Here is a 16,806-nt window from a genome sequence, read left to right as displayed (position 1 = left end):
CAGACAACTACTGCTTACTGGATATTTTCTCATTTGTAAACAATTCTCTGTAAACTCTAGAAAGGGTTGTGTGGGAAAATCCCAGGAGATCAGCAGTTTCTGAACTACAATCACTGTTTCAATGTTCAAAGGCACTTAAATCATTTTTTTCTTTATTCTGATGCTCAGTTTGAACTTCATCGGGTGGTCTTGACCATGTCTACGTGGCTAAATGCTTTGAGTTTTGCCGTGTGATTGACTGATTAGATATTTATGTTAGATTGAGCAGTAGCCAGTATGTGTATATATCACACAGTTAACAGTTTTATAGCAGATTTATCCAACTTCACCTCTTTTTAGCCGGTGTGACAGAGTGGAAATCCTTGTCAGGGCAATTCTACAAGCGTCATGTCCAACAAGGGACAACTCTCCCCAGCAGAAATGTATGCGTTATTAGAGTAAGTACCTATCATACATACAATACTATGCAAAAGTCTTGAGTCACCCCTCACTTTGATAAGAAAATAAGGAATATGTGCACAAACAAACATGAAAATACAACGTTTAAAGTTAATATTTGATATGACCACCTTTATTCTTCAGCAAAGCCTTTAAGTGGTCTTCATGAAGATTTCTCCAGGCTTCTTGAAGCACATCCAGAGCTCTTCTTTGGATCTTGGCTGCCTTTTGTTCTGTTCTGCATCAGTCCACCATAGTATTTTCATGCAACCTTTGAATAACACAAAGTTAGTATGCTTCAGTTTGTTTTGCAGAATATTTTACAATATGAAAAAAACCAAAACCCTGTAACTTCACACAAATGAACTGTTCAGAATGAGGACATTAAATGTAAGCTTTAACTTTCCAGTTTATCAGATGTGGCTGAGCAATCCTTACCTTTAAAATGATCTCCTTCCTCTCCTCCGTCTTTCTTTGCTTTTCACTTGCTGAAAAAACACTGCTCCCTTTATGCTCGCTCCTCTTCTGTTGCTAAACAGATGCTGAAACGTCCGGATGTCCCGCTGACATACCAAAAACTGTCTACCTAAAAATGAAAGTGTTATAAATGTGTCTGTCATTAATGATATAAAGTCATTTGGAAACAGAACAGTTCTCATACAAGGTAGAAGTTGCAATGAGTTTTTGACAAAGTGATTTCTTTACATCGTTTATTTATTTAGGTAAAAAGTTTTGCTGAAATTAAAAATGTCTCAGAAATTAATATAATATGATAGAATTGACATAAAAGACTTGATTTTGTTGTTTTTACACACACGCCTTTTGTACTTCCTGCTGACTGAGTGATGCATAGACCATATACATTAATGGGACTGTCTATGTGCTTCCTCCATTAAGGTCAGTTGGGTTTGATGTGTGATGCAACTTCCCTCAAATGCAAGAGCAGTCAGAAGTACTCAAGTACTTGCTTCGTTACCTCCCACCTCCGATGATAATAACCAAAAGACAAAACCTGGGCATCGTGTTCAGGTCATCTTTGCCGTTGTTCCACGCATTTTCTCACATTGCGTCATGTGGTCACACTGAAGATACCGTTGGTATCTGACAAGAGCTCCATCCTCGCCTTGATTCGCCGCTGTTATCACGTCGGGTTAATCGTGCTTCATGGATAATATCAGTCCAGGCCTCGGGCTGGAGCGACGTCTGCCTGGATGCAGCATCTTGAATCTACAAGGCTGCGTTCTAGCAGATCTGTAAACACTTGGCTTAGTGGAGCCTACGAGGCTAAGCTGCTGACCGGCGTCTATCAAAACAAAGCGCACACACACACTGGCCAGGGTTCGTCTTAATGTCAGTAAGAATAATGGCAGGGGTCAAACTGGAGGACAGCTCCTTTTTGAAGTTCAGAATCTGGTTTGTAAACAGAATCAAATTCTCTTTTCTCTATGCTCCCAAAGTAATGTACCAATGATTTAATAGCCACAGGTGTGCTATTCTGGAGTTTTTTATACATATATTTATATGTATATGTATTTAGGCTGCTGGCCCCGCGACCCGGCCTCGGATAAAGCGGATGAAGATGGATGGATGGATATTTATATTATGGTTATACAACTAAAGTGGTTATACAACTTTAGTTTTGATAACATTCTTGTGAAATAACTGGAGATGTGGACGTGACTTTGACACTGAAGGGAAGTCGGGCCAATCGAGAACTGAGCCAATGGTAATTCAGATCAGCCGTGTCTTTCTTAGTCTCTTTTGTTGGAGCACACAGTTCAAGTCACAATAAGCGACTTAACTGTACGTGCCGCAGATCGCCCTGATATGGCCCTTTTTGTGTCCAGTCCAACAGCCGACCCAGTGTTGGTCAGAGCTGAAGCTGAATGTGTTTGTTAGAAAGAGCAGAAGGGCCCCGTGCTAATTCACTTGTGCATTCAAAACCAATCTGTTGCTGTGAAGTAAAAGGGACGTTCTCGCCTTTGCTTTTTCGACCAAGCTGCGAGTTTTTTCCGCCAACGGGGACGCAGACCAGCCTGAGATATTATACTCCCACCATGGGCAAACATGCAAACACAGCGAGCCACTGCTCCGCGTGGTACAGTACACACCGTTAGAGAGGGCACAAAGGAAGGTGCATGATTGGTGTGTTTGACGGCGATCTGATAAAACCATAATTGGAGCATGTAGAATGCATATGTTTTTCAGTCAAACAAAAGCCCTGGGCACGCCATAGAAACTGCCTCTCAATGTTTTCATTGTCTGGCAACTGACTCAAGTGAAGGAGAGGGCGACAGAAACCTTCAAGTCAGTCTGAGAGTGTGTTTAATGTGTGCGGAAGGGGAGCGGCGTGTACGTGCGTTTATCTGCATGTGTGTTTAAGTGTGAGAGGCCGAGACGAAGCGAGGCCGTACGGTCACAGAAGGACAAGCGCCGTGCAAAATCGGCTATGTCTGGTGGAGCTCTAGACCCTTTTGAGAGAAGCTTATCAGATCATAAAAGAGCTTATTTGTTCTACTTGCTGAAAAGCTGCAGACATTTTTTGCACACATTTTCTCCTGGAAAGGAGTGTATTTACAAAAAGGTCAGGGCCGATGTTCGACACTTCCTACTGGAGGGTTACTATGAGACATCGGTGGTAGTTCTTTGCGACATCCACGTGCCCAAATTACAAAATCGAAACTTTGATTTCGTCTTCCCACATCTGCAGATTTTTGAGTCAATGCTTTTTGTAGAGTTGTCTCTCAACCAATGACCACTGTAGGAAGTGGTTTTGGTGAAATTAAAAGACAGATTTCTGTACAGGATGGAAGGAGAGAACCCTCAAAAAGTTACAGGATAGACTTTAACTGATACTAAATGCGACCTTTTCTGTGGCCTGACCTGTCTAAATTGTATAGATGTATACACACAGTCATTCATTCATTTGATGAATTTGTGATGTAAAGAAGAGTATCTCAGTTTTCTTTCTTTGGCTCCATAGCGTCACAGTTGCTCCTTTTTGCACTTTTTCTGAAGCCATGTCTCATTTTAAACCTCAGGCATGACGTGTTTAACCCTATAAAGAATGGAAAAGGAAATAATTACCAAAAAAACCCCACCTTTTTTTAATGGAGTCTTCAAAAAAAAATCCCAACAAAACCCAGACATTATATGTTAATTGCCTATATGAGTTTAAATTTACATAATATTTGCTGCCACCAGCAGTTTTTGCAAAATCTCTTGTATCAAATATGATAAACTTGCCGTTAAAGGGTTAAAGCACAAGCGACCAAGACAAAGCCTTAAAAAATAGATTGCACAAGTTTGAGTAAGTTGCGGTGCTTGAAGTAAGATATGGGTTTCTTGCAAATGGCAATAAATAAATAAGGAAGGCTTGAGAAAATCTGGTGAGTCATTACTCTTTTATGGCTTTTTCACGCACTGGAGTCCCTTCTTATAGTCTAACACTCTCAAACACCTGGTCAACTTCTTAAAAACGTAAAGATTTTGTTGTTTTTGTTGAGTTTTAACACAAATATATATGACATAAATTCTGCAGGTTTTTCACTGATTTTAAGAATCTGTAACTAAGGCGCCATCAGAAGGAAGAGGTAATATGTCTTTTCATTAACTCTGAAATTTGTGCCATTTGATGTGTGAAGCAGAGATAGCATGTGTTCTAGTCAAGTGTCCCGCTAAGCCATACCAGAGAGAAGCAACATGCACAACACCGAGACCCAAAAACTTACAGATAAACTAATTCAGCCGTTAACAAAACCTGTGAAAGACTGTGCCCTCCTTCCTTCAATATCCCATCTGTCTCCCACTCGTGAGTTCAACAATTGGTGATTGTCTTATTTCCACCACACACTCCTCTGCTATCTTTCTAACAAGCAGCTGAGATTTCGTAGACCTTGAAGCCTGAGTGGGATAGCAAGATCTCCCAGCTGCTACAATGCAGCGCCATGCCCGAGTATCCGATCCCTCCAAACTCCCTCAAGCCATCCTGCCACCTCCACCTCCTTGCTTCCAGGCTGCCTCTGCTTTGCTATCAGCGACGCTGCCTTGGCCAAGGCTGTTTTCTCTCAGGCTGGGGCTCCAAACAGCTGATTCAGGGAAAGTCAGAAAATGTACTGGAGACCTGACCTTCTCTCCTGAGACAAAACACACAGAGGGGGACTGGCTCCACAGGATGGAGACGCTAGCATGGAAACAATAACATAGCCTCAGAATCTACGCAAGAGATGAGGCTCTGTTTTCCAGAGACAGAGGTGCAGAGGCGTCTGTGAGCGAAGCTGCGTCCTCTTTCGTTCTTCTTTCACTGCAAGTTTTACAAACATTTGTAAACGAGCCGAATACTCGTCAGGCTGAATAATGGTATCAGTGAACATTTGTTAATTTTATCAACACTTAACAACATGGTAGCGCAGAAAAACAGCTTGTCTGACCCAAAGTGAACAAAACCTAATGCTAATGCTCAATACCTGGCATTTTGCATCTCGTTTGTTTAACATATACACAGAACCAGAATTTCTTAATAATCCCAACCCTCCAGTCTCTTGTCTTACCTAAGCTAATTGGCAACTAGCTGAATATTTGTACTGGACACGTTACACAATTAAACAGACTTCAATGATTTATTTTGATTTAAACCCTATATTAAAATAAAATAAAAAAGATTTTATATTATAATTATTATTCTAAACCAAAAACATCACATTTAAAATGTTTTTTAAAAGAAGGTTTTTTTGTAGAACTGTTATTATTTTAATAATAATATTACTGACATTAGTTACACTGAAAAGAATAAATCAGTCTGGCTTATTGAAAACAGATCAGTCACATTACATTTACCATAAAACTGCAAAGAAAATGGGACACAATATCATAAAAGCCTTAAAAGATTAATATAAAACTATGTTTTCTGTAAGAGAATGGAGGGTGCTGGAAATCACTGCATGAATACAAATAAAGCACAAAAAATAAATCTAATTTTTGATCGACTGAGGAGAAGTAGACAACTCGAAACAAATCGAAACGGGAGGATTTTTCTTTCTTTCTTTCTTTCTTTCTTTCTTTTTGTTGTTGATAGGCCCACATACTCTGGGCTAAATCATGACCATAAGGTATGTTATCAGCACAGAGCCGAATGTGTAATGGTATGTGGGTGTAGTAGCGGATGAAGGCATGAACCCAGTTAACCACATTTGGCACATTATCTGTGATAAAGCAGGCCTCAGACTCTTGAGTGGCTGAGCTTTTCTATGAAGCAGGAATGGAAAAATATTTACCTTTCTAAACTTCATTAACCACACCTTTAATAAAAAGAAACATATTGACGTCATCTATTTTATAATGACTTTCTTTTTCTTTTAGTGAAACCGTTTCTCACTTTCAGATTTGAATGTTTTTGTGCTATTTTCAATTCAATAAAGGGTCTAAAGTCGAAAACAAGGTTGTCAAAGTGGTTGTATTTAGTGTTAGATGGCCATATTGTCTCATCTGGCTACTGGCGAGAAACACAGCTGCCAAACTGGGACTTTGAAATAACCTAACCTTATGAAATTTGGCCCTGATGTGCACTGAATCTAAAATCATAGCAGGATATGAATTTAAATGTAGCTTCCAGGAGTGTTGTGTGTCAAGCGGACCAACTTTGCCTTATTTGTTTGAATGCAAGTTTAAACTCTTATGGCTTTATATGCAACCAGGATTATCAGATTACCCGTTTCCTTTGACGTGAGCCCAAAATTGATCACGGCTTCGCTCAGAGCTTCCACAGAAGAGTCCTGCTGTGAGTCAGACTCATTGTTCAAGAGTTATGAGACAGAATGACGGTTTCACGGGAAGATGAAAACGACAAAGAATGAGTAAAGATTTTTTCCATTTCGGCCTTATTGCTTATATTAGGGATTCACTTTTTCCTGGGGGGGGGTCTGCTTCCAAATTCAGCCTCAAAAATGAGCAAGCTAATATTTTAATTACACAAAACAAAATGCTGGTATTTTTCTTCCACTTAATCCTGCATATGACAGAGTGATTTCGCCTGATATGTCAAAACCCCATTTGAATTTGAGCTGTGGTATTACGATACCAGAGCAAACCCTTTATCTTCATTTCACTGCTGTATATGCATCATGATGGCTCGGGGAGGAAAATAGATAAGAGAAGTACAAGTGATAAAAAACAGCTTGTAATATAATAATATGATACAGTCGATACACGATTGGAGCCAAAGTTAGGAGAATAGGTCAAACGAACCCTGAAACTTATGTCAGGCTGATATGACATCACCACGCTGATTTGATAAATAGAAATTCTTGGAGACGCAAATAATAAGAGATAAATACAACCTCAATCCTTCTCAAATCACAGACAATTCACTCATTTCCACTGGAGCAATTTTATGCTTGTTTTTCTTTTCTTTTTTAACACCGAGCGGCACAGAGCCAAGACCACAAATATGCAGACAACAGGCTCACGTCTCATCCATCAGGGGTGTATCCGTCACTCATTCATCACATGACAGGCAGGGAGCGTGATGGTGCAGGATTGTTAACAGCCATCAATCCCCTCCAGAAAATCCACTCCACACAAACACACCCAAACGTGCACACACACATTAGTGCACACACACTCGGGCAGGTGAGCAGGGCGTTCCGTTGTGGGCGAGCCAAGGAAGCAAGGACGGTACATGTCCAAAATGACAAAGGTTGCTTTTACACCTGTCATGACCCGTTTAATCATCTACCACTTCAAACAGGAGAGTCTGGCATTCACGGCCTCCCAGCAGCCTTTGCTCCAGCGGCTCTGGACAAGCTGCCATTCTGTGGAGGACAGGGAGAAAAAGACCGGCGCAGGTATAAAACTTAACTGTGTCTTCAATAAAATAAGAGCAAATACGTCAGTGTTTATAGGCGCTGGGAACTGGAGGTAAATATAGAAAAGCACAGAGTGTGAGCGGGAATAGATTTATATCAGGAACAAAATGATCTAGATTTTAAGGATGGAGCTACACGTTAAGACAGCGTGAACTCACAACGCCTCTCATGTATTTCATTGTTATTGTGCTATTGTTGTGGGGAGAGTGGATATTTGTTGTTTTTCCATATGCTGCACTGCTTTTGGATATACTGGATAATATATTACATTTTTCTCATGTAATATAATAAAAAAGGTTCTTTGGAATAATTGTTAACAATTCAATTTTCCCATTTTGGATTTCATGGACGAATAATTCATTAAACCAGACTTGCAATCTGATTTTTATGCAAACAGAATTACTGCTAATATTTCATGTTTAATAATGACAGCTGCAATGCATTTAAAATGTAAAAATAATGGTAATAATCAGTTTCTAAAGCTGAACTTTGAATATCTGTCGATGTTAAATCACTTTTATAAGTTGCTCTTTATGATGACTTTTTTAGTGCACCTTATTCTGGTATTTATTGCACACACAGAATCATGGTCATGGTGTATACATGTGTGTGTGTGATTTGTATGGATGAAATAAAATCAATCAATTAACCATTAAACCACAAAATCCAAAGTGTATTTTATATAGCCATGCGAGGAAACATGTCTATTTAATTGATGTATTCTATTTTAATTTCTAAGGTATTATTTTTTAAATTGGAAATATTTGGCGTCTTGTGTGCAAATCCAGTTCACTCTACATATGTTTCGCTTTCTAAGATAAATCTTTGTTGTAAAGGGAACACGTAGCATAAACGTTAAAGCGATTTAAGTCGTTAAAAGCCCAGATTCTTAAATACAGTAACGCAGGATTGTCACCAAAGCTGTGGTGCAAATATGTGCAGGATAGCTGCTTTATTGACAGTTTGACAAAATAAAAATACAATTAATCCAAACAACACCCCACAGATTAAATACTGGATATTAATCTTCCGTCGTTATTAAAAGACAATTATACAGGATTTGATTGAAAACAGACTCTGTGTGTGAAATGCAAAGATAAAAACATAGCAAGAAAAAAGGGGGGGGGGGGGAAGCAACCGTGGGGTGATTGAGATGATGAATTGCGTCTCCTTCCTGCGTGTTTTACATGTAGCTGCAGTCGCTTCTCATTAATCATAATCGAGACATCAAAGGTGTTTTCGGACGTGGGGCGTGTTGGCGTCCACAGTGCCTTTTATTGCCCTGCCGTGTAAGAGAAATCAGAGCTGCCCTTTCTACACAGTCACAGTCAAACTAACGACCAAGCAGGGCATTTTTAAAGAAGTAAATAAAATAAAAAAAAGTGAGTAATAGTCTCAAAGTTGCCCACGCCACCGTGTGATGCCCCTAACTGTCCCTTTCGTGCGTAATTCGTTCTCTTGCTCCTCGTTATCTCCATAACATCACATAATCAGGAGAAAGCTGCAACGAGCACTCGAGGGCTGGAGATAATCATTATCAAGTCGGTACATAAGGCTCAGACACCTGAAGAGGGTCAACCATTAAAGAGCTTATAATAATAATAATAATATTAATAATAATAATATGATTATTATTGCGTCTTTTCATTACTTCCTAACGAAATAGTATTTATTAAATATTTTAAATACAGTTTGACAATATTATTCCAATACATAAATGAAATATTTCGTTCACTATTTATCGTTTCCATATATTATTATTATTATTATTATTATTATTATTATTATTATTATTATTATTATTATCCACCAGTTGCAGGCTATCTGGTTGAATTATGTGTGATGGAGATGGTCAGCGCACAGGCCGGAGCTGACAGTCAGTGGCTGGCCTGCAGTGTTTGGCTGTGCTGGATAAACGCGGAGACAGGGCGGCGTCCTGCCACTTCTTCTCACGAGCTCCGTGTGTCAGAGCAGCCCACGCTGACATTACTGCGAAAACACCTCATTTATCAACTGGAGGCTTCGCAGCCAGTGAGCCAGAAGCCGCAAAGAAAAAAAAGGAGGGAGGGTGGAGGGGTGAGGGTGGGGTGATGGCGGAATAGGGGGGCAACAAAGAGAAAAAAAAAAGAAAAAAACAGCAACAACAGGATTTTGTATTCTCTCACCTTCCTGACAACTGCAGGCTGAGGTGATGGGATGGCAGACGGCAGCGCATTTTGGTGCGGTTACTGCCTCTGATAAGAATCACCTCTAGGACCAGAGAGCGAGCGAAGACTCGACGCCTAACAGTCACAATATCGCCTCAAGCGTGAATTTCTATCAGCAAAAGTTCTGTGGAAATCAGATAGACAACATGGATTAGCATAACCACTACACAAATAGACACAGATCGCCACGCAACTCGGGCTGCATTGTTTCCCTCTGAAGTTATGCGAGGAGAAGGATCCAGCAGCAGGAATCATCACGCCAGTATTAAAATAAGAGCGGCAGGAACACCTGCTGGAGAGCGGCTGCACGATTGCGCCCACGGGTATTGAATTAGCATTGAAAATAACTCTACAGTAATAATATTCATGACTGTCTGACAATAATAGTGTTTGTGCGAGAAGTAGACAGAGGAGGAACAATGGGAGGCCTGGCAGTGGCACGCGTTGAACATAAGTCCAGCCGAAGACTCTGTTACTGTTAGGCCCTGTGAACTGTTAACTCCATGTGGTAGTCTAATTGGCAGGGACATGGATAATTAATAACATATTAGCAATTTTTGGGACGATATTGGTAAATCAAAAAGTGCAGCTGTGCCTTCCGTTGCTATGACACGTTAGTAACCGATACAGATGGTGTTACAGTATGAATCATGAATTGCGGTGAGTTGATTTTTCCCTCAGTTTTGTCTGCTGTGCAGCTGCAGAAGCAGTGAACATGGATGCAGCTCGGTGCCTGTTATCAGTGTGATGGATGCAGGGTGAATATTATAAAAGTATCAGAGTATACTCTCGGACTTCCCTGCGGTAGTTGGAAGTATAATGAATGGGCTGTTGGAGGTAATCTGATCAACTGTCCAGACAAAAAAATCAAACAAACAAACAAAACCCACTGAATGGCTGCGAGTGTGACCTGCAAATGCGTTAATGATTCAATTGACACCTCCCCACTTTTGATCACTTCACTCGTCTCAATGTATATTCGGGCTGAACGAATCATCGCGTTTCAAAGAGGAGCTACACACACACACACACACACACACACACACACACACACACACACACACACACCTTTAACGCTCAATGAGAGCCGTCTGACTTAAACTAATTAAGAGGGGATTTATTGATCACTGGAATGATGACAGAGAATAAACAAAGGGGGGGGGGGGGGGGGTGTAGGACTTTGAATTAAGATGAAACCAGAAAGAAGAAGTAGGCCTAAAGCACATTTCACACACGGAATATATATTTGATCAATCATTTAATAGGCTGTTGTTTTAATAAAAGGAGTCTTTCTTAAGGATTCTCATCAGTAAAAAGTTGTCCAGACGAAACATTTTATTACACTAATGCTCCAAGTAAAAACAAAATATTCAGGTCTTTAACTCGTGGACAGACTGCAGTGGAAAGTCCCAGCTTTTAAACTCTGGATTAACCATTATAAATATAATCATTTTTAAAATCTCCAAAGTATCGAAAGTTAAAAGCGTGCTCCTTGCAGACGTGATTACTGCAATGCGTAAACATGGGAGTAGCACTTTCCTGTTCAGGGTGACGGGTAAGTTAATTTTAACTGCATTTCTTGGCAGTTTAATTAATAACGATCTAGTTATTAAATTAAACCGCTGTCTGTCACATAAATGTCACAATTTTCCATAAAACAGGAGTAGCCTATGAAAGAGCTGGATATTAAAGAGTAGTCCGGTGAAATTAAAATCTCAAAGACACTCGTTTCTGTTTGTTTCAGTTGCTGTAGGCTCATCACCAGATTTGTGGATCACCTGTAAATAGAGCAAGATAGACAAACAACAATTTCATTTAAAGAACAAACAAACAGAAAAGAAAAAAAAGAAACAGCTGGGGGGGGGGGGGGGGCGTATTCATTTGTAACCGAAAGCATAACTTTCGAATAATGAAACCTGATCGTATCAACACATTAATCCAACTTTCAGACCTGATCAAGTGAAGTGTCTCCCCCCCCCCTCGCTCTCTCTCTGTTTTTCAGCGTGATTGATTGGAGGAGTTCATAGGCTGGCACCCCCATCGCGTCTCCAGCCGCTCACGCTCCACATGATTGGTCCGCCTCCTGCGGCCGCAGCCACCAGAGGCGCCTCCTCTCATAAACCTCCTCTAACTGCGGTAAACTTTCCCATTACTTCCAAGAGAAGCAGAGGCTCACTGTTAGGAAGTTTGCTTTCGACTTATATGGCACACTTGTAGCAGGTAAGTCTTCTTCTTCGTCTTTTAAAACGTTTCTTCTCCCACTTTTGCGGCGCGCACAGCTGCTTTAAACATCTGGCGGTGTCTTGGCGAGCGCAGCGAGACCAAACTCATAATTTCGGGGTATTGTTTTATCGCTCCAGTCAGCCTTTCGGTCCTTATCTGTTTTGACTCTTATCAAACGGTTATCTCTTTTGCTGTGAAGACATATTGCGTTTTTGTTTCCTATCTCTTTATGTGTGCGTCTACTTGCGTATGTGCGTGTGGAGGGGAGGACAGGGATTTGACACGGATGGATCCAGTGCCTCTTAAGAGCGCTTCATGAGAGCATGGCAGTCACTGTAGACTGGGTTTTTATTGGAGTTCGAGATGATACTGACTCAGTAATAATTAACTGGAGCTTTCGTAGTTTATTACCCTATTCTCTATTGTGAAAAATGTAGTTCATCCAAAGATGAATGCTGGTCTGTACACCAGGTGTCCGTTTGCATTTCCCCCCTTTTTCAGAAACCTGCCGACTTTCTGTCAGGATGTTTTGTGGATATATTTTCAATTCACTTATCCTTAACATCGCAAAAAGGGTCATTTCTTGTGGTTTCCTAACGGTTCCGACTCTTTTTGTTACAGGGTAGACCACTCCCTGGCCATTTTTATTTACCCCTACGGTGTATGGAAAGTGCTCCTGGATGGAACTGGGCGAAAATAGCTGGTCCATGGTCAAGCGAGAAGTGTCCAGCAGCCCAGGGTCACCGGCTGAGCAGAACTACCTGCCCGGTGACAGCAGAAGGGACGGCACCACCTCGGATGAGCTGAGGACACCTCCGAACGAGCTTGACGCGCTAGGGCACCGTCGCTCCGACAGCAGATCCCTGCACTCCTACCTTCACTTCGGACACCATAACAACACCCTGACCACTACCGAGGATATCCCGCTGTTTACGGATTTAGACCAGGGGAGCAAACTCGTCCTCTCCACCGGAGCACACAAGACAAGCTTGCTGGTGGACCCGGCCGACATGTACCAAACACTGGCCATTGCGGCCCAGAGCCAGACTGGATATGATTCGAGTTCTGGTGGTTATATGCACTCCAACCCTAACTCCCCAGTGTATGTCCCTAGCTCGCGGGTGGGCACCATGATCCCCAGTCTGTCTTATCTGCCGGCCAACGTGTCTGCTCAGCCCGGCCACGCCGTCTCCAGTCACTCGGTGTGGTCACAGTCCACCCCGGAGAGCCCTTCGTACAGCACCGGGAGCCCGCACGCCTCCAGTCGTTTTCACTACCCTCCAAGCCCACCCATCAATAACGGGACCCCCAGGGACACGGGCTACAGTAACACACTGAATATGAGCAGCAGAGACCAGTACAGCCTTTCTCGTCCCCTCAGCGGGCCCTACCCGAGCCCATACTCCCCGTACGTTGCACCCCAGCTACCCTCGCCTTGGCCCGGGGCACCTTTTGATAACACGATGCTCCACACCTTGCAAAGCAGGAGTGCGCCCTTGATTCGAGGACCAAATGGAGGTAAGAAAAAAAAATCAAACGAAAACAAAGTAGAGGGAGGCACAAAGATGGAATAGTTTTCCTTCTCACTGTGTGGGACGGAAAGAAAAAAAGGTATTTTAATCACGCGCGCAACCTTGAAGTGTCTGGAGTGAAGGCACCAAGCGCGCCTGCGTGTCTTTGTAACAGAAACCTGTTCCCCTCGTCGAGGCCTGACCTCAAAATGTTGAATAAAAATATGTTTCATACACTGCCAAAAATGAATTTATGATAGTGTGTGTGTGTGTGTGTGTGTGTGTGTGTGTGTGTGTGTGTGTAAGAAACAGGCGCAAATGACTGCCCAGAAATATATAAAATGAATCATTTACATGAAGTAAAATCCACCGAGGCTTTTAAAACAACATTGGCACAACAGTATAAATTTATTAAAAATGTGAATTTTGTTAAACACTTCGCTTTAATCAATTTATAATCCATGAACAGATCATTTTGCCCGCCGTATCTATCCGCTTGCTTTCTTTGACATGAAGTCCCAGAAGCAGAATCGCTTATGAAATAATGACCAGCAACAATGTGTAATTCTCACAAACTCGCTCCCTGTTCTGATTCCAGTATTTCTCTTCAGTTTCAGATATTCTGGACGACATGGGGGAGAGCAGAGAGTGCGTGAACTGCGGCTCCATCTCCACGCCGCTGTGGAGGCGCGATGGCACGGGCCACTTTCTCTGCAACGCCTGCGGCCTCTATAGCAAAATGAATGGTCTGAGCCGGCCATTAATTAAACCACCGAAACGGACGGTAAGGAGACAGGAGGAGGGGGGCGAGGGCCACTTAAATCAACCAATTTCCTGCCTAATTGTTTCAAACAATTGCTGGAGGTCACTGTCGTTGTCACGATTCGGCTTCTGGATGAAGGTTTCAATGATACAGCCCCCAGTTCAAACCTGATTGTAATCAAGGAAAATTTATTTACGCAAGATCACGTGATTTCTATAAAACGGGGAAAATAAATAAATAAAGCATGCATTTCACATTTGAATCAAGGACTTGTGCTTTGCAAAGGAGAATGATAGTTTTAGCTTAGCCAGTGTTTTAAATTCATCAGTCAAGCACAATCATTTAGTTGTTTCATAAGAAAAAAAATGTTATTCACTAAATTCACATTAAATCAATCCACACGTGGAAAGTGTTAATGTAAGGAGACACTTTATCTCAATCTCCACTCCCAGCTACTGTCGGGTAAGCTAATCTAAAAAGGCGTCAGTGGGTCCAGATTTTCCATGGTGCCATTACGCAGTTTTTACAAGGAAGTGAAATGGCACGTAGCAACTCTCTGCGAATTAACAACCTGTAATAAATAAATGAATAATAATATAAATCCGTGCGTAAATCCCAATTAAATTGGGATTCTAACAGGGTGTGGATTATTGTTGGAAAGTCAGGTATGAATAAAATGGTTGAGTGTGTGGTGCTTTATTTTCCTGGATACCCACGTTTAATTATAGTGACTGATGTTATGTTTTGCTTGCCACAACAGTCAACGTCCAGAAGAATCGGCCTTTCCTGCGCCAACTGTCAAACCAGTACCACCACTCTGTGGCGCAGAAACGCGGAGGGAGAGCCGGTGTGTAACGCGTGCGGCCTCTACACAAAATTACACGGAGTAAGTTCACTGCGATTTGAATTTCCCCCCCTCTAATTCAGTTTTAATTTTTAAAAATCGACGCATTATTGATAAAAAAAATATCATTTCTTATTTTCATTTAAAAAAAAAATCACATCTTACAGGTACCTCGGCCGCTCGCCATGAAGAAAGAGGGAATCCAGACGAGAAAAAGAAAACCGAAAACTTTGAATAAAGCAAAGGGATCCTCTGGTGAGTAGCTGAACAATATTTCTGCTGCACGAAGGAATATGTATGTCATATTTATCTCTTTTAAAATAATGTAACGACAACATTTTTTTTATGTTTCCAGGAAGTAGCAACTCTGTCTCCATGACTCCTACATCCACCTCTTCATCCAATTCCGAAGACTGCTCGAAAACCAGCTCTCCCTCTGGACAAGTGTCAGGGGTAAAACTGATTTTTAATTGCTTTTAAATTTTTCAAATAATAGTTTAAAATAAAAATAATAATTAATAAAACAATGAAATATCTATATCTATATATGTGTGTGTGTGTTAAATAGGAATTTCTACACTTGAAATTACTATAAAAGGCCAGATTTTTCACCCATTTTCATGAGTGAATATTTTGTAAAATACAAACTGTGATAAAGAGATGACATGCAGGCTGACTGATGCTCTGTGGTTATGACTGCTGCTAACTAATATGTCACTGTGATATTACACTAATACGAGTGTCACATTGATCATGCTCCTTTTTCCCCCAACATTGCAATGCAAATGTCATTTCAGTCCTCAATAATAATAATTTAAAAAAAAAAGGTTTTACACAATCTAAAAGTTTTACTGACATTTTATACAATAAACTCACAATTTTTGCTAACAGAGAGTTTTCTGGTTGCAGATCAGTTCATCTGTGCTGTCCAGCGGGGGGGAGGGAGCAGGCTCGGGCTCGTCCGTCAAGTACTCCGGACAGGACGGCCTGTACGGCAGCGTGGGCTTGACCCAGTCATCGGACGTGGCTTCAGTGAGAGGCGAACCCTGGTGCCCCATGGCCTTAGCCTGAACATTTTAACCTTCTGGGCGGACAGAGACCCCCGGCCCCTCGTGTCTGGATGCTGTGTATAGTGGAAGTATTTGGGTGCAGTGTTGGTTTCCTTCCCTCTCAGCTGATGCAAGAAGAGTTGGACGAGAGGGGGAAAGAAGTTTGAGATGACCTTAAGTCAGACTAGAAGCTTGAATCAAGCATGGAGTATCTGCGATCAGGTTCCAGATTGATGTCAGGGTCTTTTTTTTTTATTTTTTTGCCTTAAAATACAACAACATCAACAACAAAAGGGAAACGCCAGGCCAAATGATCAATTAGGTGGCCTGCTATGGATGGTTGCTGGACCTGCACTCGGTATCTCTCCCATCCGTGGCACACAGAACCAAATCTGGGTTCCTTAAAGAAAGCCATCTTGTACATAACGGATTTCTCTTTGAAGATGTTGATTGGATATCAGTGCTTCACACAAGCACTCAACTCTTTGTGGACTTTTTTTGATTTTTTGTTTTTTTCCAAAACTGGAATCATGCCATAAGTGCCGAGACAACTTACATGAATCAAAAGAAAGAAAAATATTTATAAATCTTCCATAGTTGAAAAACATGTCTATGATTGTTAATAAAGATATCAATATAGAGTAGAAGTTAAACCATTCTGATGTCTTCTTTTCTATTCTCTGTCTCTCGATAAGCGGTAGTACAGTAGTGTTGAATGTGCACGTTTTCCACTGAAAGCTCTTACTTACTGTATTTGACTGAAACTAGTTTGGTTTAAACAGGGTATAAATGACTATATCACATCGTGTTGTGTTTAATCATTTAAAAAAAAGAGAGAAAAAGATGCAAAAACAATCAACTTCGTGAGACTTAATTTTTGACATGAGAACACTGTCGGCCAACGGGCA

At 41.3% G+C, this 16,806-nt stretch overlaps 1 protein-coding gene across 2 annotated transcripts; it reads left to right on the top strand.

Annotated features, from left to right (window-relative positions):
* The first annotated feature begins 7,140 nt into the window (after positions 1–7,140).
* gata6 (GATA binding protein 6) lies at positions 7,141–16,551 on the top strand. 2 transcript variants are annotated; one of them, XM_085439106.1, is made up of 8 exons: positions 7,141–7,280; positions 11,511–11,728; positions 12,353–13,249; positions 13,854–14,026; positions 14,766–14,891; positions 15,017–15,104; positions 15,205–15,302; positions 15,759–16,551. In XM_085439106.1, the coding sequence occupies exons 3-8, from the start codon at positions 12,412–12,414 to the stop codon at positions 15,918–15,920; spliced, it is 1,485 nt and encodes a 494-aa protein (XP_085295232.1). In that variant the 5' UTR covers positions 7,141–7,280; positions 11,511–11,728; positions 12,353–12,411; the 3' UTR covers positions 15,921–16,551. The 2 variants fall into 2 exon arrangements, with proteins under 2 accessions (XP_085295232.1, XP_085295233.1); XM_085439107.1 differs by lacking the exons at positions 7,141–7,280; positions 11,511–11,728 and adding an exon at positions 11,773–12,202.
* Positions 16,552–16,806: the final 255 nt, after the last annotated feature.

This window comes from Copadichromis virginalis, linkage group LG18 (assembly GCF_057382275.1).
Source record: "Copadichromis virginalis isolate Kocher_CV1m ecotype Utaka linkage group LG18, C_Virginalis_male_GT1.1, whole genome shotgun sequence".
In the NCBI taxonomy this organism is placed as follows: domain Eukaryota; kingdom Metazoa; phylum Chordata; class Actinopteri; order Cichliformes; family Cichlidae; genus Copadichromis; species Copadichromis virginalis.
This window is presented reverse-complemented; position numbering and strand designations above follow the sequence as displayed.